Source organism: Ictalurus punctatus, chromosome 26 (assembly GCF_001660625.3).
Source record: "Ictalurus punctatus breed USDA103 chromosome 26, Coco_2.0, whole genome shotgun sequence".
Taxonomy (NCBI): domain Eukaryota; kingdom Metazoa; phylum Chordata; class Actinopteri; order Siluriformes; family Ictaluridae; genus Ictalurus; species Ictalurus punctatus.
In genome coordinates, this window is record NC_030441.2 from 17,466,399 (window position 1) to 17,488,711 (window position 22,313).

General features: G+C 42.6%; 2 protein-coding genes across 3 annotated transcripts in view; one reads left to right on the forward strand and one right to left on the reverse strand.

Annotated features, from left to right (window-relative positions):
• Window positions 1-199: 199 nt before the first annotated feature.
• On the reverse strand, window positions 200-22,228 carry akt3b (v-akt murine thymoma viral oncogene homolog 3b). 2 transcript variants are annotated; one of them, XM_053676067.1, is made up of 15 exons: window positions 21,825-22,228; window positions 17,442-17,712; window positions 14,098-14,223; window positions 13,470-13,581; window positions 13,169-13,313; window positions 12,931-13,062; window positions 11,311-11,376; window positions 11,113-11,181; window positions 9,241-9,363; window positions 8,483-8,614; window positions 7,205-7,303; window positions 6,705-6,820; window positions 6,444-6,531; window positions 5,790-5,892; window positions 200-4,787 (listed from the first exon to the last, which is right to left on the reverse strand). In XM_053676067.1, the coding sequence occupies exons 2-15, from the start codon at window positions 17,485-17,487 to the stop codon at window positions 4,702-4,704; spliced, it is 1,443 nt and encodes a 480-aa protein (XP_053532042.1). In that variant the 5' UTR covers window positions 17,488-17,712; window positions 21,825-22,228; the 3' UTR covers window positions 200-4,701. The 2 variants fall into 2 exon arrangements, with proteins under 2 accessions (XP_053532042.1, XP_017313730.1); XM_017458241.3 differs by having other exon boundaries at window positions 8,486-8,614; window positions 21,825-22,227.
• Window positions 22,030-22,313, forward strand: part of LOC108259078 (uncharacterized protein C1orf100) — a 7,211-nt gene continuing 6,927 nt past the window's right edge. Inside the window, exon 1 of the mRNA XM_017458243.2 lies at window positions 22,030-22,157. The gene's annotated coding sequence lies outside the window, so the exon portion shown is untranslated. The remainder of the gene's footprint in view (window positions 22,158-22,313) is intronic.

Genomic DNA, 22,313 nt, shown 5'->3' on the forward strand with positions numbered 1-22,313 from the left:
AACTAAGAAAGATGGATTAAAACTGATGTAAAAGAGGTTATAATTGTAAACTAGCTCTTACAACCCCCCAGCAAACGTTCACACTTATCCATAGAATCAGACTTAAAGGTTTTTCAACCTGGTTTATTAGAAAAGTTCTTCACCCTCCTGACAGAAATACAACGAACACACACACACACACACACACACACACACAAAATAGTTTTTCCATCATTTTATTATAACTTAAAATAAATATTACCAAACAGCAATAAAGCAGGACACTTTACTGTAAACCTGCCGCATCGCTTTGGTATTTAAAAAAAAGAAAACAAACAAACAAACAAACAAAAAAAAAAACCACAACCCCCTCCCACCCCCCAAACGAAAACCAACAGAACAACTCAATGCGTGTCATCGAAGAACCAAAACGAAATTCGGAACGCGTCCTTTTGTTTTCTTTCGTAAAACGACACACCTTCGTCACACAAGAAGGAGAGACGGAGCGTAACGTTGGCGGAAAAGTAGAACTGTGGTACAAAAATACACTGACGGGGGGAGGGGGAGGGGGAGGGGGGGTGTCGGGAGTCTCATGGTACCAACATTTAGAAAACCTGATGTCGCTTCAAAATCAGCATTACAGAGAGAAAACAATTTTAAAACCGAACGAACGCATCTCATTGGTGCGGATATAAAAGAGGCGGGACTTAAATACCACAGAGTCTGTGGAAACGTTTTTCTGTCTCCTCCCCCCCCCGATCACATTATGGTCAAATATCGTTTTGTCTTCTCACAATAAGACACAGGTCTGCTGTGACAAAGAAATAGACACCACTGCATATTTAGATCATGCTCGGATCGGACGAGCTGGACGAGTCTGAAGGTGTATCGCTAACCACAGATTACCGCACAGAACGCTATGTGTAATGTAGGCAAGGCCGTTATCTTACACAGTATGTAGTGCACTGATATGCAGGGGTGCCATTACATTTGGGCGCAGGAATCATCCGTATTGAATTGTGCACTTTTAAGTGATTCTGGACGCAGTCCTGGGTCGTTTTGGGTAAACGGGATCTGATCTGGGTTTTGATTGCCGCATCGTGCCCACATCATCCGGTGAACTCCAAAATTATTGGCACCTTTCATAAAAATAAGCACAAAAAAAAAGATTATGGTGTAATGTTTATTTTATAAACATTTTATAAACATCTCGCCCGTGGGAGCCGAAGGAGCTAAATTGTCCGTGCTCTCTGGGTGGGAGGGGCCTATTCTCTCTCTCTCTCTCTCTCTCTCTCTCCTGTCAATCACAGTGACGGTAGCTGATCACTTGGTTATAATGGGAATTGTGTATTGTTTTAATGGAAATTGTAATGGTCCCTGTGGGTCTCTACTGGTAATTTGTTGCCTTCTACTAGTGGCATGTTTTGTCTAGTGGACACCATTATGGAGCAGTAATGGTTTTAATGGTATTTGTAGTGGAAAACAGAATTGCTGTGATTTTTTTTTCTTTCAGTGCGTCTCAAAGGAATCACGTGTTAGCCTTTGTCCTCTTCGGTTGCCAAAATGACCGACATCCCTACATGAACGCAATCAAATTGCCATTCCTTAAAAGAACCCCCCCCAAAAAAACATACAAAAAAAACAAACAAACAAACAAAAAAACAACAAACAACTTCCTCTCAGAGTCCAGAAACTCTTTTGTTGCATTTAACCACGCCCTGTTTCCCCGGGGAAAGAATTTGATGTTGCACACGTGTAAAATCCCTTTGTTACGACAACGTCCCTGTAGATCTGAGCTCAGAAATGTCACGCTTGAAGGGTGCCAATAAATCTGGAGTCACTTTCTCCAGCTAAACTGAACTGGATAATGCCAAAAACAACAACAAAACGAATGAAAGGAAGAGTAAGCAGTAAGGAGTGTGTTGATAGTTGATCAGAGCTGATACTCGCTTGGTTTTTCTTTCTAGGATTTGAACACAGCGTACAGCGTACGCACAAGCTCTCGCGTGTGAAAGCGCTCATCTGTAGTGAGGTTTCTGTACATACAGCTACCGGCCGTGCGGAAGTGCTGGGCCATGTGACCACGTGACCTCGATATCGCGATACAGCTCATCGCAATACGTTTTCTCCCAGTATCACGGGTATCGCCAGTACTCCCAGAACACGGCCCGGATTTACTCATAATTCTAATCCATTATATATGATTTAATATATTATCTATAAATATTATTTATGTATTTATTTCCGTGGTATTATTCCCCCCCCCCCCCCCCCCATATTGTTTTTTTTCCTTCTGTTAAATACTTTTGTAAATGACTATAAAACGTCTGATAAACAGAGCCGGTCCGATCCGGGATCAGGTTTTCAGCGCCATCCCGAACGCGTTCATATCCGAGATCGTACGTACAGCTGAGTGCAAAAGTTTGTACACCTTTAGACGACATGACGAAATTTAGAAGATGTTTAACACGCTAAGTTTCCCCAGATGTTCCTTCGTTATCGTTTTAAAAGTAGCAACAACAACAAAAAAAACGGTTAGAACTTGTAGCTCCACATCTGGTCCGCATCCGTCGAGTTCGTTCGTGTTTTTCGTTTCATAATGGAAGAAAAAAAAAAATAATAATATTAACTATATGTAAGTCTGATGTCAAAAAACAGTTGTTTTTTAAAAAAATTTTAAAATAAATATTACAGGAAGCTCTCGTGTTATTTCTCGGTCATTTCATGATGTTATTGTCATCATTAAACGATCTCGAGTGACCCGGATGCACCGCTATCACGGATCGCTACGTGATGTTTAAACGTAAGACGTAGCACGAGGGTGACGGTGGAAGGAAGACACAAAAATTGTGGTGTTTTTTTTTTTTTTTTTGTTGTTTTTTTTTAAATCAGCAAGTGCGGCAATTTCACGACAATTTAATCACGCAAAATGTCTTTTCATTTTTATTTTTTTTGGCATACATTAATCCGATTCTTATCATATATTCTTTATAAAAACAGAATTCCAGAGTACACCTTAACCACATCTACACCAGAGGGGAAAAAAAAAACCACGAACAGCCGACACACTTCCAGGTCGACTCGGTTCACGCTGAAACGCGCTGCGCCGGTTCGTTTTCGCTCTCGTGTTGTAAATCGTGAATATTCGATTTCTAGACTTTACGTGATGAAACGAGTAGAAGGAACTCCAAAACGAGTCGATATATTAATTCTAAAAAAATATTCTGGGGTGGGCGGGGGGGGGGGGGGGGGGGGGGGGGGGAATACATTTCCTGTAAAATCGGAAAACGAGCAACATTTCGAACCAAAATAAACGAGAGGACGCGACGCCCCCGGACCCGGTCTCCACCCTTCAACCTCTTCTCTATCTGTCAATCGGCTTCTTCGGTCCCCTCGGCCGGAACCAACTCGTCCGTTCTTCGTTTTAGTTTCGGTAATTTCATCTCGAAATGATTTCGTCTTCCGCTGAAATGTGAAATAAGGAGGTACGACGTGCTACTTTTTATTTTGAAAGGAAAAGGAGGATCCTAGCGTTAAGGTTAAGGCTCCGTGTGCGAGTAAATACTTAGAAGAAAAGCAAAAAAAAAAAAACGGGCAGCTTATAGCATGCAGGAATTTTAAGGATACTCTAAAAGGGAAATGGTGGGTGGGTGTTATTCTTTCTGCTTGTATATTACACCGATATCTCTACAAAATGTTCATTTGTACATCCTAGCTCCTTCATAAACTGTATTTTTAAAAAAATACTATGGGGGGGGTGCAAACTTTTGCACTCAACTGTGAGGGAGATTCCACCAGAAAAGCGAAGAACTGATCCCAGATCCGCGCTCTGACATTCTGTCTATACTGTCTCTGAGTCGTGTTTAACAGACGTCGCCTGAGTGAGGTTTACGGTACGGTAACTGGCAGTTTTGCGGACTGTAAATGAAATCTTTCCCTTTTGAACGACACGAAAACAAACAAACAAACAAACAACAAAACAAAACCTTCGTGTTTTTCTTTCGTACACGCCCCCCCCACCCCCACCCACAGTGTCGCAGGGTGCGAGAGGTGGAACGTGTTCTACAGAGCGATGCAGAAACAGAAAGATGAGAAAAGTCTTCACGAGCCAAGAACCCTGTCCCTCTGTCCATCTGTCTGTCCGCACACATAAGGCAACATTTTTGGTTTTGTTCCCCAGAACGGCTCTTTAAAACAAGCACACGTACACCAAAAAAAAAAAAAAAAAAACCTCCCAAAAACAACAAACAAACCTAAAAAGCTCGACGTCAATGGTAATACTGATGGACATAATTTAATGCGCTGGGAAAAGAAAAGAAAAAAACCCCAACATAAACAAACAAAAAAACAATCTGTTCTTGATCTACTGTAAACAACAACAATGCTGAAAATGTACAAGACCTTCTTTTTTGTTTTCTCCTCTTCTTTTTTTTTACATTTTTTTTTTTTACATGGGTTGATTCGCTTCAGTCGAACCCATCTGTGCAAAACCCCTTTTATCGCAACATCAAAAATAAAGCAAACAAAAACAAAAAAACCCCAACAAAATGAAAACTTCATCAAGTCATTAAATAATTAAAGAGAAAACAGGAGGAAGAGGAGGAGGAGGACGTGGAGGAGGAGGAGGAGGAGGTGAAAGAGTGCAGACTTTTCCTAGCATGGCTACGTAATTTCCTTAGATGGCCTGGGATGAAAACACTGGCGCCGGGTGACGAGCGAGCTTCACTCCCGCCCGCTGGCTGAATACGAGAATTGTGGGAAATGCGGTCTCCTTTCGCTGTCGGCGGAGTCCATGCCGTCCTCGTCGACTGCACAGGGGACACAGAGAGACGACATCGACTTTACAGGGGCGAGAGACGACATCGACTTTACAATATCTGAGCAGCAACGGATGTGCCGTATTTTCCAGACGATCAGATGCTAGCTAGAGCTATTTCTATCGATCCGACTACAGTTCCACACGCGCGCGGAATATCGACACGAACGGAACAGCGATAGATGCAAGAAGAAGAAGAAGCGTTAGAATATGAGGCATGCTTAAAATTTCAACCAAATCTCCTCCGATAATAGCCGAAGCACAGCCCACGTTTAAAAACAAATAAATAAATAAATAAAACAACTCTGCAAGTAACTTGCAATTTTATGTTTCAAACAGAGATGGCGATAGTGAGGCAAATTTTTATTATTTTTTTTATGGTGGTGGAAATCGCAACCCATCGACATCATTATATTTCCAGGTCCAAGCACCGCAGTCAACTCCGACCCCACGTGTACGGCGGACGGTTCGGGAATAGAAAGCTCTAAAATGATTATTTGAAAAGAAATGTCAATAAATGGTGGTGGTGGTGGTGGGGGCAAACACCTGCTCTGCACTATAATCGGTTTCTGCGTTTATACAACTACATGAGTAATATTTGACTCATGAGAGATTCATACTGTATGTGCCACTTACAGTGCACATTCTGTTCAGTCAAAAACATTAAACCTACTCTATATGGTTTCCATATATTAGGAAAGCCGGTGAGAAACCGATTCGGTTTTCGGGGTCGCTCACGGTTAGCTAATTTCCAAATCATACAGGGGAAGGTTACTTTCAGCAGCTTGTGATAAATTTGCCACGGTAATGTTTATCGCAATACTCTACTAGGGATCAGTATTGAGGTTTGTAACTCGCGGAGTAGCAGTTTGCCGTAAAAACGCAGACTATTGCAAGGAAACATCCGCCAATTTAGTTTCTAAGAAGGAATAAGTGGAATAAAGCATCTTACGGTCTGGAAAATACAACGTAAACGGACCGGATTTTCACTTACACTTCTCCGGAGGGGTGATGGTGATGGTCTGAGCTGTGAACTCCTCGTCAAAATACCTGGTGTCTGTCTCGGATGTGACCTGGGGCATGAATGGGGGAACGAGCTAGCGACAGAGAGAGAGAGAGAGAGAGAGAGAGAATCACATCTTCACATCTCAAATCATTCCATTAACTTCATATTCTTTCAAAAACATGCTTGCTGTCTGATATTTTTTCATGCAGAATCTTTACCCATGAGAATACACCCCCAAACATTGACCTACTTTCTTCACATGATATTGTGAAACATGACATAAACCCTTTTACACCACAGCGCTGTCGAACTCTCAAATCCGATTGGTCAGAAGGCGTCGATGGATTCATTTTCTAAGAACAGTAGCAGCTCTGACAGTCGCGCAGCTACAAATGACACGTTTATGTTAACGCGCTCGTCCTGGTATCCGTTATCGTTTCTATAGTAACGGCTCATTCACATTCGCGTAACCGAAGACTAAAAACAAACCGCGTTTAAAAAAAAAACCCCGCAACAAAGACATGTAATCGTGGACATGGTGAGGTTTTCTGTAGCGAGACATTTATTCAGCATGGATGGAAGGAGTCTCCAGTATCAGACTCGGAGAAACGTTCGTGTCTACAGAACCCGACCGTGTGGTACCTTTTTGTCGTAAACCTCCTGCCAGTCCAGCGTAGAGAAGAAACTGTGTCTCATGATCTCCTTTGCGTCGTCCGGACCTCCTCCGAGTCTACACGGGCGGATTTAGGAACACCCATTTGTGCAAAAGTAATGGCACACGTCAGCTTAGTGTAGAGAACATTTTAATAACAGCACGAGCATCTCTGCGGATGATTACATAAGAGGTAGACACAATTCAAAATTCAGATTCTCTCTCTCACACACACACACACACACACACACCTTTTGTTAGGGTCTTTGATGAGCAGGCCAGAGAGCAGAGACTTGGCATCAGAAGAGAGGGTTCTGGGAAATTTGATTTCTTCCATAAGAATCAGTTCAAACAGCTTCTCGTGGTCCTGGAAGCACAACCCCAAACACACACACACACACACACACACACACAGGGTTTGACTAAACACACAAATTAAAGCCATGGAAGAAATGAAAGATCAAAATCATGCACATTTATCCCATTCAAAACCGCAACGCAATGCAACACTAGCTACGTTTCCATCCAAGTCGCGAATTTAAGTTGCAAATATCGCGTAAAACATTTGCAAATAAAGGCCTAGCGCATTCGGGGGTTTTTTAATGCGCATTTTGGAGATTTTATTCGCATCTGGTATTTCCATCCAGCGTTTTTTTTTTTAAATTCTCATAAAAATACATGGATGGAAAGATAGCTAGAGACTCGCGCACTAGAACAGCGTCGCGCGGGTCTCGCCTCGTATGGAACGTACCTGATTATAAAAGGGAAGGCGTCCACACATCATCTCGTACATGACCACGCCGAGCCCCCACCAGTCCACCGCCCGGCCGTAATCGTTATCCTCCAACACCTGAGCACGGAGAGATCACTTACAGGGTTAAGTTACACTCCCAGGTCACATTATCCTCCAATACCTGAGGATTAATCAATTCAAGCACTTACAGTATCGCATTAGCTCCCTGAGGAAGTCAAGATTTTCATCTTTAATATTTACCACAAAACTGACTTTCACATAACGACTCGTTTTAAAAAAGTGGTACGAATTTGTGAACTTTCCCCCCAACTCTCCACCTGAGAGAGACAGGAAAAGCAAACAGAGGTAAGGCCCAGATGTACGTTTAATAATAAATCCACTCTCGACTTTTTATACTGTCCCCTTCACACGAGATCATTTTCACCGTGTGAGAAAACACTAATGCTGAAGTTTTCACGTTCTTGTACTAAACCACTACATGCTGTCATACACTTACACACACACACACACACACACCACCAAAACATCTCGCTCCGGATGACTCCACCACTTCTTATGAATTATGAAGTCATGCTTTACTGATGACACCATCCACTAAAATCCCAAGTGAAACAGCAGTCCTGTATTCTCCTGAAGAATTCACTGATTTTTTTTTTTTTTTTTTTTTTTTTTTTGGAATACATAAAAAAATTTCAGACCTTACATGTTGAGGATTATTCAAAATATGAAGGGTGATACGGGTTTTATGTCTAAAGACAACAGATTTACAACCTTGCTCTGACCTTTTTCCAGACCTGCGAAAGAACCGTGTAAATGTGTACAGCAGGGGGGTTGTGGGACGTAAGGATGCGAATCGGTTAATGCGTGCGAGTCGACTATGGAATGCGAGTCAGTTACGGGTTGCAAGTCGGATATTCTATGCTAGTCGGTCATGGGTTGCGAGTCGGCTGTGGGATGCGAGTCAGTTATTAATTGCGAGTCAGTTAATGGATGCGAGTCAGCTATGGGTTGCGAGTCAGTTAATGGATGCGCGTCGGCTATGGGTTGCGAGTCGGTTAATGAATGCGAGTCAGCTATGGGTTGTGAGTCAGTTAATGGATGCGAGTCAGCTATGGGTTGCGAGTCGGTTAATGGATGCGAGTCGGCTATGAAATGCGAGTCAGTTATGGAATGGGAGTCACTTAGGGGTTGCAAGTCGGTTAATGGATGCGAGTCGAATATGGAATGCGAGTCAGTTATGGAATGACAGTTGGTTACGGGTTGCGAGGAACACACTACCTCGGGTGCCAGATACTCCGGAGTTCCGCAGAACGTCTTCATGGTGGCGGCATCAGTGATGCCCTCCTTACACAAACCGAAATCTGTGATCTTAATGTGGCCGTCCTTGTCCAGCATCAGGTTCTCCAGCTAAACACACACACACACACACATATTTAAAGTGTTGTATGAGTGGAGAAAAGACAGACTAACGGACATATATTTAAATGTTTCTGAGTAGCTACAGTTTTCTGAAATATCCGGAACCGCTCAGGTTAGCTTATGTTAGTCAGCGAGCTAACATCAACATTTTCATGAGTTAAAATATCCTGTCAGAAACATCGTCAGATTACCTCATATTAGCTAGCGGCTTAGCTGCTTAGAGGACAACAACATTCATGAACATGACTTAACAATCCCGTCAGCTTATTTAGCTAACCGGCTAACTGTAGCAGTAAAAATTATGAGCCTGTATAACTATTTAAATAAAAGTCCTCTCAAAAGTCCTGTTAGGTTAGTGCATATTAGCTGACCAGCTAACAATATATATGAAAATTCACATAACAATTCTTGTTTTCATTATGCGCATCCACAGTACGAATGCCAGTGACTTCCTTCTTCCTGATACGGAATCAAAACCACGTCCACGTTTACATCTACGGTCTCATCCGCGGAACTGCGTTGGTTTCTGTGCGCAAACTCAAAGACGCACCTTTCTGTGGTTCTGTGATCTGCACACAGAACATGCCGGAATAAACGGGTGAGCTGGAGCTTACCTTAAGATCGCGGTAAACAATTTTAGCAGAGTGCAAATAATCCAGTGCAGAGACGATCTCGGAGCCATAGAAACGGGTCCGGTCTTCCGAAAACACGCGCTCTCTTGACAAATGAAAAAACAGCTGCAGTAGAAAAACAAACGAACGAACGAACGGATAAATAAATAAAACCAGGGACATCCCAATCTTCTCCTCAGAGAGACTGTGGAGCTTAAAATTAAACGTAATCTTCCAAACACACACACTCTAATTTTTCATTTTTGTTTCACTCCGTGTAGTTTTTTAAAATAAAATACTAGCGGTAATTACAAAGCACAACGACTGAGCAGTAGTTGTAAACAATGGATGCTAACTACCTGTAACTAAATTCCTCCAGAACCAAAGAATTCAGTCTAATTACCACAGACTCCCTACCGATCTAAAACACTTAACAGGTTAGCTTTCTGATGCTACGGTACTGTAAACTAGCAAGCTAGTCAGCTGTAGGTAACTTTATTTTTTAAACATATTGTGAAGTTGCACTAGTAAATGAAGTAGCATTACTTTTTTTTGTGTGTGTGTGTGTGAAATTGAAGCTAGTAAACAACTGTGCTAGTAAGCTAGCTCACATTAGGTGAACTACTTAACTGTGAAATTAAATCCAGTGACCAGCCGCACTAGTAAGCTTGCTAACATCAGGTAAACACAGCTAGCAATGTGATTAGCATTGTGAAATCAAAGCTAATAGATCAATTGCGCTTTAAAACATGTAGCCAGTTGAGCTAGTATCTAATGCTACACAAACCATTTTATTATGAAATTGAAATGTTATATGCAAATTTAAAAAAAAAAAATATTAATAAATATTTAGAGGTTCATAATGGTTTTTAGTGCAATTTAACTAGAATTATCCAACTGCACAGGTAAGCTAGCTAACATTAAATGAACTATTAAATATTGTGTGAATAGCATCAGTAGCCATGTTTGCTCGGAAGCTAGCTAATATTTGGCTATCGGTTATATTAGGAAAGTAAACTAGCAGCCATGTTCGACAGTAAGCTAGCTACCATTAGATGAACTATAATATTGTGTAACTAGCATCAGTAGCCATGTTTGCTAGGAAGCTAGCTAACATTAGATGAACTATAATATTGTGTAACTAGCATCAGTAGCCATGTTTGCTAGGAAGCTAGCTAACATTAGAAGAACTATAATAGTGTAACTAGCTTCAGTAGCCATGTTTGCTAGGAAGCTAGCTAACATTAGAAGAACTATAATATTGTGTAACTAGCTTCAGTAGCCATGTTTGCTAGGAAGCTAGCTAACATTAGAAGAACTATAATAGTGTAACTAGCTTCAGTAGCCATGTTTGCTAGGAAGCTAGCTAACATTAGAAGAACTATAATATTGTGTAACTAGCTTCAGTAGCCATGTTTGCTAGGAAGCTAGCTAACATTAGATGAACTATAATATTGTGTAACTAGCATCAGTAGCCATGTTTGCTAGGAAGCTAGCTAACATTAGAAGAACTATAATAGTGTAACTAGCTTCAGTAGCCATGTTTGCTAGGAAGCTAGCTAACATTAGATGAACTATAATATTGTGTAACTAGCTTCAGTAGCCATGTTTGCTAGGAAGCTAGCTAACATTAGAAGAACTATAATAGTGTAACTAGCTTCAGTAGCCATGTTTGCTAGGAAGCTAGCTAACATTTGTCTTATCAATTATATTAGGAAAGTAAACTAGTAGCCACGTTCGACAGTACGCTAGCTAACATTAGGTCAACTATTCTGTTGTCCTGTGATCGATTTTGAAGTTGTACGATCAATATGGAGTGCTCGATCAACAAAATGTAAAAATCAGCTCTATCTGAGGAGTTGGATCGTGCCTCACCTCTCCGCCGTTGACGTACTCCATCACGAAGCACAGACGATCCTTGGTCTGAAAGGAGTACTTCAGAGACTGTGTTGGAAAATAAAAAGGATTTCAGACCTTCTGTAATTGTCACGAAATTTTGGAGTGTAGATCGGTTTGATTTTTTTATTTTATTTTATTTTTTTTTGATTACACGTGTTTAGCAAAAGCACTCACGGTTAAAAAGGGATGCCTAGTGTTTTTTAATACCCTGCTTTCAGTCAGAGTGTGGGCCACTTCATCCTGAACAGTGGGAAAGAAAGAGAAGAGAAGAGAATGGAGAGAGAGAGAGAGAAAGAGAGAGAGAGAGAGAGAGAGAGAGAGAGAGAGAGAGAGAGAAAAGGTTAAGGAATATAAACAGGTAAAGCAAAAATGTCTGGACGAGTTTTTCCCTTAACGAAAAATCATTATACTGTTTAAAAGAATATGTAAACAATTAAAGAACAGGCAGGTGATATTAGAAAGATAATCCAGAGGTGTCATAAATAATGACCAGAGGTGCAGCTAGGAGGGATTTCGGGTTTAAACCCACACTATAATGATAGTCCATAACACAACATCCACAGAGTTATCATTATGATTCCATATTAAACCGCCCCAAACTTCAAATGAACCATTCCTTTAGTGTGTTTAGTCACATTTTATTGGCTATCTCCTGCGATTGTATGAAACGGGATTAACCAATCAGAATCCTGCGCTGGAACAGTCATGAAGATATTTCAAGGCAACATTATTATTATTATTATTATTATTATTACTATTATTATTATAATAAGGCAGGACTGGTTTGATAGTAGATCGTTCTGTAAATGATTAAAATAAATCCGTGCCTCACTGCTTGGCGTTGTAGCTCTCTGGTATACAAATTGGTCGACTCTTTTATTCACAGTCAGTTTGTTAGTCACAAATCATCGTAGATTCACCGTAAAATCACCGTAGAATTCGCTATGAAAACGCTACGAGACACCATGACATCACCGTAAGCGCGGAACAGAAAAAATAATAAGAGAAGCCGGTCCGTTCAGGATTTCGCAGAGTTTTGCAAATTGCGGAGGGTTATTTTTGATTTATTTTTTTTTTTGCTGATAACTGCTCGAATCGGCAGTCGAAATGTCCGCGGTGATGTTTGCTGATAAACGAGACCTTTTAGCTGTACTCATGTTCGTGATGACACGTGACTCATGATGACGTCACGTGACTCGACGCGTCTCGGCCCGAATCTGCGGAAAACCTTTGAAAAATCGCGAGCTCCTCCGAACATTGCGGCGTTTCTTGATTTCTGCGATCGCAAAATCCTGGGAGGACTGAATAAACAATACAAAACAAATACCATTACCTGGTCATTAAAAGCCATCCGCCTGAAAAATGACAGCTACGCCAATGACTACATCTACGACATTTTGTTGCATAGCACTTTTTTTTTTTTTTTTTTTAGTGAAAGACATGGCTGATAGATATTTGAAACGTTAACAAGAAACTCTAGGTCGTGTGTTAATATGAAGAACATGATTGTAATATTTATAATATATCATATGAAAAGTGTACAGCGTGTCTGAAAAGCCAGGAATCGATAGGAATAAACCTACTCTGTAATGCACGTCATTTTGTATTCATTGTTTACATTTATTACGCTCACACTTGGGCTCTACGCATTTTCTCAGCCGGCGTTTCGTGATTTTTTGTGGATTTTGCTCAAGATATTTCCACTGGTTCCTGATTTTCGGACACCCTGTATTATTACTGTAATGACGTAAAATTAATTAAATAAATATATATATATATATAGTGGTGTCTCACCTTGGCAATAATGACCTCCTTCTTCAGGATCTTCATTGCATAATAAGTTCCACTGGCCTTCTCTTTCACCAGGATCACCTTCCCGAAGGTGCCTTTGCCTAGCAGCTTCAGATAGTCGAAGTCGTTCATCGTCTGACGGAGCAGGAAACGGAAGAACGTTGCGTGATATTATTCTAGTATAGACGTTTACAAGCAGGAAGAGCGCCGCCTGCAGGAGCCTCCCCCACCGTCCTCTCACCTTTCGTTTATGGTGGCTGATGGAGGTGTCCATCTCCTCCTCGTTGACGATCTCGATCTGGGTGGTGGGGCTGCACAGGATTCCTTCCTCCTCCTGCTTGGCCAGCTTGTCCGCCACCATCTGTATCGCTTCCACCCATTCGTCCCTGTCACCGTGGCAACAGACATACAGTCTTTCGATCAGTTTCACAACGTTTACGACAGAGCGGTCCGTGTCCTCGTCCGTCATTTCGGACGGGAAACGAAACGGAAAGAGCGCGGCGGTCGTAACGATCGTTACGTCGACGCGTGGAATCGCTCACCTCTCTTCAGGTGTGTCCACGTGAAAGGTTCGCTCGATCACAGTGGTCCACTGCAAGCATCTGATGATGAAGGTGTTGGGCTTCGGCCTCTCCGTCTTCATCAGCTGACACTCTAACAGAGACGGAAGGAGTGCGTGTGAGAATACGAGACGTGACGTAAGCGTGAGCGTGAGCCGTGTGGAGAGCGAGAGGACTAGTCGCTGTTTATCCTGAGCGAAACGCGAGGCATTCGTGCTGTTTGGATCACGCGGAGTACGCGCTCGAGGACCGAGATCCTCACCAGCCTAAACAGTGATGTCTAGCGAACGCAAAAAAAAAAACAACAAAAAAGAGTCACTTTCCAAGTATGTACTCATGACTCATGTTGAGAAAATGTTATTAGCTTAGGATTTAAAGAGGCAGAAAAAGCTTTACGGACGCTCATCATCGTGGCTGGAAATCTCCAGACTGCTCACGATACAATTCAGTTCTCAGAAGAGAAAACACAAAACCACCGAAACCTCAGGCTCAACCTCGGGTTTAAAAACATACCAGGAAACCACCAGGGTGCCAAAACATTTCATGAAAGCATTAAAAAAAAAAATCGAAAATCGAAAAGAAGGTGACAGAAGAGGAGAGAGAAGCTCACTGGCCACAGAGAAGTTATTGAGGGGGTAGGCGAAGTCTGCGTCCTGGGGCTTCTCCTTGTAGCCGATGAAGGAGCCGTCAGTCTTCAAGAGGAAGTATCGAGGCCTCCAGTTCTTTATATATTCTCCTGGAGGGACAGACAGAGGAACACAGGACTTGTCAATACACACACACACACACGCACACACTTCATACACTCTACCATCCAAGACACAAGAAAAACTACATCTAAACAGGTTCCTCAGAAGCCCCCCCCGAAGAATCCAGGAAAACCTTATATTATAAGGTTCGACACGTCACATATAGTTCTCGGCAGAACCCATTTACTCAACTAAGGACCCTTAACTATCCAAAGAACCCTTAAGGAACACATTTTTCTATTAAGAAAATGAATAAATAAACAAAGCAGAGTCAGGATCGCAAACGTACAGTATGCTCCTCCAATTTCTCTGCGTTCTAAAGAGTTCTCCTGTTAGTCCTTCACTGCGTATTCATTAAAGGTTCTAGAGGACGTAGAGCTCCCTTTCTGAGAGGGTTCTAACTAGAACCTCTTTAGAAAGCAAGAGCCCCATAATTATTACTCAAGAACCCTTTAGGAACTATTTCGGAGACTAAAAACGGCTTCTCTACATGTTTACCTTCACGGAAGATGTCTGAACTTATGAATATGCATAAATATGCAAATCGGAAACCGCCCCTTCTTCCCCTGCCATCCTACATGGAGCAACATCGCTGACGTTAGCCGAGCGAGCTCTCGAGCAGGTTATCTGCAACCACAGTTCTCCACATCGAAGGCACTAGCTAAGAGAGTTCAGTTAGTTCTAACTGAACTCGGTGTTAGTTAAACGTTCAGGTTCTGCACATAAAGGTTCCCAGGAACCTTTGTTGTCACCACCTTAATCTTAAATACGAGTGTTTGTAAGCTGTGAAACTTTTCAGCGTCATCGAAAACCGAACTCGTACAGAGCCCCGCCCCCCAAATCGTTCATTTACTCGTTTATCTATCTTACAGACACACTGGAGTCTCGTTTTTTTTGTTTGTTTGTTTTTTTTAAAGAAAAAAACGTTAAATACAATTTAAAAAAAAAAAACAAAACCTACAGACTCAACATCAGTCACCCGACATTATAGAGCTTCAGGATCACTGTAAAGTCTCGGTAACGTGTTCGAATTAAACTGATGTCAAAAGACTACGGATGCACGGACAATAAAGACCTTCAGTTCTACCAAACAAACAAACAAATAAATAAATAAATAAATAAATAAATAAATATCCAACAAAGCAAGACACAAGCACACACGGATCTCCAGTACTATAGAGAGATTATCAGAAAGTCTTGGACACACACGTCCATAATTCTTGATGTAGCCTCTCTGAGAAGAGAAAGACACAAAGCCGTGGCCATTTAGGTATTCCCCCGAAAGGAAAGCCAAGAGGAAAAGAGTCCACCCCCAAACCCCCGCCTCCCCCTCCACCTCCACCCCGCCCCCTTCAAAACACACACAGCCCTCCAAAAACCTCATGTACTCTCTCAGAGGAAGACCAGACTCAGAAAATCCCCTAAAGGCCCATAGTAATAAAAAAAAAGGTTAGAAAACACATGTAAACACACACACACACACACACACACACACACAGCCCTAATGAGGAAATGCATAGATATGCGAACCATACAACTACATTAAACACATCACGAAATCAGCGTGCACTCGTACCCATACATTACACACTAATAAAAACCTAGACCTGAGCGCATGCGCAAGGGTGCCAAAACTTAATTATAACGCAAACCTATATACCCGTGTAGGAAGATAAGGACAAATGAGAGAGGGACACACTTCAGACCCGAAAGCTAAATGAAATTATAATCACAAAACTATATGTTTTTTATGTCTGGCCGAGGTGGAAACGCAGCTTCTCATATAAAGCCAAGAGACGAAAACATTAAGAAGAGTAGAGTCGTTTAAAAATAAATAAATATGTGTCCGTAAGTCACATGCTGAACAAAATATGGTTTACATACGCCTTGCAGAATCTGAAAAAGCTAGTAATAATTATTAAAAATAAATAAATAAATAAATAAATAAATAAAAGAGGGACCATAAAATTTGCATTTAGTTCTGCCCTGAATACATACACATAACAGATGTCCACATATAGCCCACAAGACACTAAAAACTGAATTTACACAAACGAACCAGTCCAAAAGTTTACACCCCCTTGATTCTTAATACCGCGTGTCGTTACCCGGACGATCGACGGCACGATGCGTTTATGTTCTGTGAGAGTTCTTCACGAGTCCCTCGTCTGTCCCGAGCAGTTAAACCGCCCCCCTGTTCTTCGGAATAAATCCTCCAGGTCCTGCACATTCATGCATATTCGAGCGGCTACGTGACGTCGAGATCCGTCTTTTCACGCCGGGGGACTCGTAAACGACTATCACAAGAGGCGCAGACGTTCACCGGTGCTCAAGGAGGCGACGCGACACGTTAAGGGGGGTCTAAACTTTTGAACAGGATGATTGGTGTAAAACGGTATTCATTTGTTTAAAGAGCTTTTCATTTAGTCAAAAGCTTCATGAGATATTTACATAAGATGGGGCGGCTGTGTCTCAGGTGGTAGAGAGGGCTGTCCGCTAATCATAGGGTTGGCGGTTTGATTCCCGGCCCACGTGACCCCACATGGAGCTGTGTGTGCAAATTAATATACAGCTGACGGGCAGGTATTAAATTTGACTAATTTTTCCCGGCGAGGAAATATTATTCCACAACAACAACCTCAATCACATCATCTCTCGTCCTCTGATTTTGCACGTGACACATGGAACCTGGACGCTGACGAAACGAACGTCGTACATTTGAACTATATGCACGTGACGTTAAACGTGAACTGGTTTATTTAATACATTTGCATTTTGCCCAAATCGTTCCTTGTTTCGAACCAGGAAGCATCCATGAGTGCTTCTAAAGTACGTGTTCTACTGAATTAGCTCAACTCTGGCTGTTCGCTGCTAATGCTCGTTAACGTAGCCTGACTAGCTATAGGACGTTACCCAAATAGTTATGCCGAGCGTCGACTCTAGCCAGCTTCCAAGCTCCTTATGACGTCATTCGCACGATTACTCGTTGTACGTAGATCAGGATAAATAAAGCTGAAGAAGAATGAATGACAGTGGTGCTTAGGAAACTTTACGAGTTTCCAAGTAGGAATTCCAAGTTGAGAAGGTGCTTTATTTGGGGGTTTTCCCCTCCTAGTCGGAGATGTAGCAAGCTATAGTCGGACAAAGCGGATTTCAGATGATAATAAGCTTCGAATCTTTCTCTCTCTCTCTCTCTCTCTCTCACCTCTCTTCTGCAGCCATCCCTCCTTCACCACGTTCTGGTCGTTCATGATGACTCCGAGCTCGAGTGTTTAGGGGTCAGGGGGGAGCCCAGTGCTCGTCCTCTTCTCTCAGGGTCGCTCGTCCCACCCCTGCCACTGTGCTTCCTTTCTCTCTCTCGCTTTCTTCTTCTCCTACGCTTCAGCGTCCACTCGCTCGTTCACCACGTCCCTCCCCGCGTCTCGCTCTCGCGGTGTGCGGGACCCTTCGGGCGCTCCGGCGGTGGGTGACTCAGCCTGGAAGGAAGTGACAAAATAAAAAAAATAAAAATGAGCACATATATACATATACATACACACACACACATCATTCTCCCCTCCCCTAGAATTCTCGCCTCTCCTCTCTCTCTCACACACACACACACACTCTCACACAGACGTTTGCATGAGAAATTAAGTCATTGTTAAGAGCCGACGCGGGTTTCCCGCCCCTCCCCGGCCCCGGCGGTCTCCTCACGGCCCGCTCTTCCTCCCTCGCTCTCTTTATGGTGTGAAGTAAAGCGCTGACCTCAGACCAGCGCGGCTCTCCCCTCGTCACAGCCGGGGATCAAACACGGTCGACGTAGACAGACTCTGGATCAGCTACTGATCGCATCGAGTCCTCGCAGGGCAACACTTCCTGTCTGTGGCCTCAACATTTTAACCTTTGTTTCAAACAGCAATCAATTCGAGCGGCTCTTTTGCACCCTACGTACACACACACACACACACACACACACACACACACACACACACACACACACACATATATATTGTGTGTCAGAGTGAAAACAGGATGAAATAACACTAAACCTTGCTCCAGCCATCAGGAATTGATCAGTACCATTGGTTAATGTTGTTTTGTTTCCCATGTGCATGCTAGAGATGTAACCGAATAGAATCACATTAGTCTGAATTAACAGCTAATGTGCACTAAAGGAATATATATATATATATATATATATATTTGAGAAAGCTTTACACGAGATCCGAAGAGACGCAACAAAAAAGTCGTGCGAGCTGGAGGCTTTTACTTTCATGTGGGAGCGAGCCAGGGGTTAGATATCAAGCTCGCCGGACAAACAAACAAAGACCAAGAACACCGTGTGATGCACTTACAGCATCCTTAGTAACTGCCTGGTCAGGGTTACGGTAGCTTAAAGTGTACATTCCGGTAAATAGAACACACTAAATTTGTTAGGAAATATCTCCGGCAGGTGCAAACAATACTAATAACTGTACGAGGAAATAAATAATAATAATAATAATAATAATAATGATAATAATAATAAATAAAACCCCCGCACACATATCTCTATGAACTGGAGTGATGTAGCTGAGGTTGAGGAACTGCCAGAGACAGAATTTACATTTGGGATTTGTTTCTCCGGTGTTTCTGGTTTAGGCCACACCCACTTTGGGTTAAACTCTGAATACAGATCCAGATATTTCAAGCACTAAAGCGATAGCGTCATCACGTTCCCCGTCCCAGACGGAAGATGTTAACAAGCAACGCAAAGGTCACTGCATTTTATTGAAAGATTACAAGCAAGAATTTTCCTTTTAAAAAAAAAATATTTTGTTTATAAACATAACTGTTACTAGGGTTCAGGTTTGATATCAGCTTGTATGTAAACACAGCCCTCGCTCCCACACGATTCAGACCCCGCCGTATAGACAGCCGAGGCCCGGCTTTTTCTTTCTTTTAAGAAAATCTTTTCAAAAAGGGCTATTCTACATGTCAATGGACCCCTGGGCTCCACCCAGACGAGGCCTGGGACAACTTCCCCAGTCGTCCCCCCTGTGTAACAGCGGGGCAGCAAGCATCAATACAATGCAAATGTTTCAACATGCATATGGATAGGAATAAAAAAATAAAATAATAAAAGAACCATAAAGCCGTCAAAACAATGCACGTAACGATGGAAATCATCGTCCCAGCGTCTGGGTTTCCTCATCAATACGGATATACAGGCTACATCCATACCATACACGTATCCATGTTTATGATGCATGAATAGAGAAAACAAAAGACTGTGGCACAGAAATAGCTGGGTGGGAGGGGCCAGATGGAAATATTCATATTATTCCAAACTGAATACATTAAAATCAAAGTGGATAATGTGTGTTAACACACAAAGGGAGAACGCACGTGCAATGCAACGTCGGTTGTACTCCATCGAGTCGTCTGTAAAGACAGAACGGGGGTAGAGAATAAAAACAAAATGTAGATGAAGAGCTAATAAGAGTTATCGTCTGTGTAATAGTTTATGCAAATATCGTGTGATGCCGAGATCATAATAAATGACATCACCACCCGTGTTCAGAGACGTTTGGAAGCATACAAAAACGTCAGATCGCAATACTTGAATGCATCACAATGTAACGTTTTTTTTTTAAAAAACGGTGTAAAATAATTTTTAAAAAAAAAAACAAACAAAACAAACAACAAAAAAAAAAACACGTGTTTTGAACAAGACTAAAAAATGATGGAGCACCGAAAAAAGATTCTAGATTTTTTTTTTTTTTTTTTTACAAAAAAATCCCAACAACGTAAGATTCAATACAAAATTTCTGACATCAAATCAGATTGGAATTATTGAAATAAAAAAAAAAATTAATAAAAAAAAAAAGAAAGCATAAGAAATGATCTGCGAGGTCTCAAAACTTTATCGTCTCATATCATCAGATTGTCCAGCCTGTACAGGATTTCGGCGAGTTCATTTGCGACTGTTGCGGCCAAAGATGCTCGATTTTCCTGCGTCTTTTATTCAGAAATTATTATTATTATTATTTATTTTTCTTCAGAATACTATTTGAACTGACAAAACCGCGATCGCAGGGAATTGTCCTGCAAAGTCTTTCGCGGTGATGTTTGACGATAAAAAAAAACGAGACCTTTCATAGCTGTACTCGTGTTCGACGCGCGCGGATCGGCTGAACGTGCATCATGACGACGCGCCCGAATCGGCGGGGATTATTAAAAGTCGCGAGCTCCTGCGCGGCTTGCTTGATTTCCGCAAAGATCTCGCAGATCCCGGAGAGACTGTAAACCCGGCCCTGTAACACGCATGAGTAATTGCTTGTTAGTTCCTTGCAAATCCTCAGCTGCTTTTGGCGCAACCCTCGGTCGAGCGGACGCGTAAATATCGTGACGCGATATCTCCGACCGTATCGCCCGCCTCTACTGTGTGGCATCATGAAACCAAAACACGGCCATGAACATCGACATCGAACACGTCTGACGCTCCTTTACAACGCTTTAAACCTCCACCCCCCCCCGGCTATTCGTGTCAGGACAGCCAAGTGTTTAATCGTGGCCATTGAGAACAAGTGACAGCTTTAAGAGGAAAACAAGCCAGCAGAGCCAATGTCAACAAATCCACCGGCCTTGGCTGCAGCCATTCCTGTACTAAAGTCTTCCTGTGCTATTGTTCACCATTTCCATCCAGAAAAACACCGCTCCTGACATTACATTACAGAGAGAAGAAACAGGAGTGTGATCAATAAAGTGAATGAAACTGAGAGATCTCTAAGGGTGTATGTCTGAGTGAGTGAGTGAGTGAGTGTGTGTGTGTGTGTGTGTGTGTGTGTGTGTGTGTGTGTGTGTGTGTGTGTGTGTGTGTGTGTAGTGTCTTTTCGCCTGCAGTTATATAACCAGACCGCCACCGCAACATCCTAAAAAGGATACAAGATTGACAGGAGGAGGAGGAAGAGGGGAAAACACTTGAAGCTGAAAGCAATTAAAATAAATAAATAAATAATAATAATAATAATAATAATAATAATAATACACAGCATGTAGGTGTATACCAGTATGCAGCTACCCTATGTACATGTGCATCTTATCTTTATTTATGGGTGCGGCTGAATGTGACGGATTTGCGGCCTGCCTTGTAACACCAACCAGCGCCACCAAAACAAGACAGATAAACAAACAAACAAACAAACAAACGAACGAACGAACGGAAGACACAGGCTGGGCGATGCGTAATGAGAGACATGCGGGAGCGCGCGCGCGCGCGCACGATCGAGCGGCTGGTCTAATTCGTGAGATCGTGACGCGTTAATAAAAACAAAATGGTGGAGCCGCTGCTGTAGGGGCAAACTAAACAGCCTGCACAGCCGGGCGAAATTAGAAAGAGGTGCAATTTATTGCGGCCTCGTCATATGTGCATCAGTGCGAGCGATGCACGCACGCACGCGCGCGCGCGCGCATCCCGACTTATGCACAGACGAGCGGAAACCGGGCCTTTAGATCATCATGGTCATCCTTCCTTCCATCCATCCATCCATGCACACGCTATCGCTATACACACATCCTTAATGAATTACACCGGGATAAATGCACCGCGCGTTATTGATGTTACCTCTCATACAGGCACGAGGGGGTGGGGGTATCGGGGGAGGGGGACACGGCAAGCACGCGCACCAACACCGACTCCGACACAGGTCCCTCCCTTCTTCTTCTTCTTCTTCTTCTTCTTCTTCTTCTTCTTCTTCTTCAGTACCGGGCTCCACTATAAACCCTCTCCTTTTATTCCACGGCGTAATGCGTTGTTTTTTCTCTTTTAAAGAAATCCACCGACTGGTCACGAGCAAAACGGAAGCAAGGAAGACACCCGTGATGTCGCCATCGTCGCTCGCGCTCAGCAGCGGATGAACCGAATGACCCTGAACGGGAACGGAGAGCTACGCAGACGGTGAGATAGACAGACAGATAGATAGATAGATAGATCACAACCTCAACAGAAGGCGAGGCAGGCAGAGAGAAAAACGCGCCCAAGCCCCGCCCCGGGATCAGCTACTCGACCAATCAGGTACCGAGGCTTCCTCCTAAACAGGGTTGCCAGAAAGAA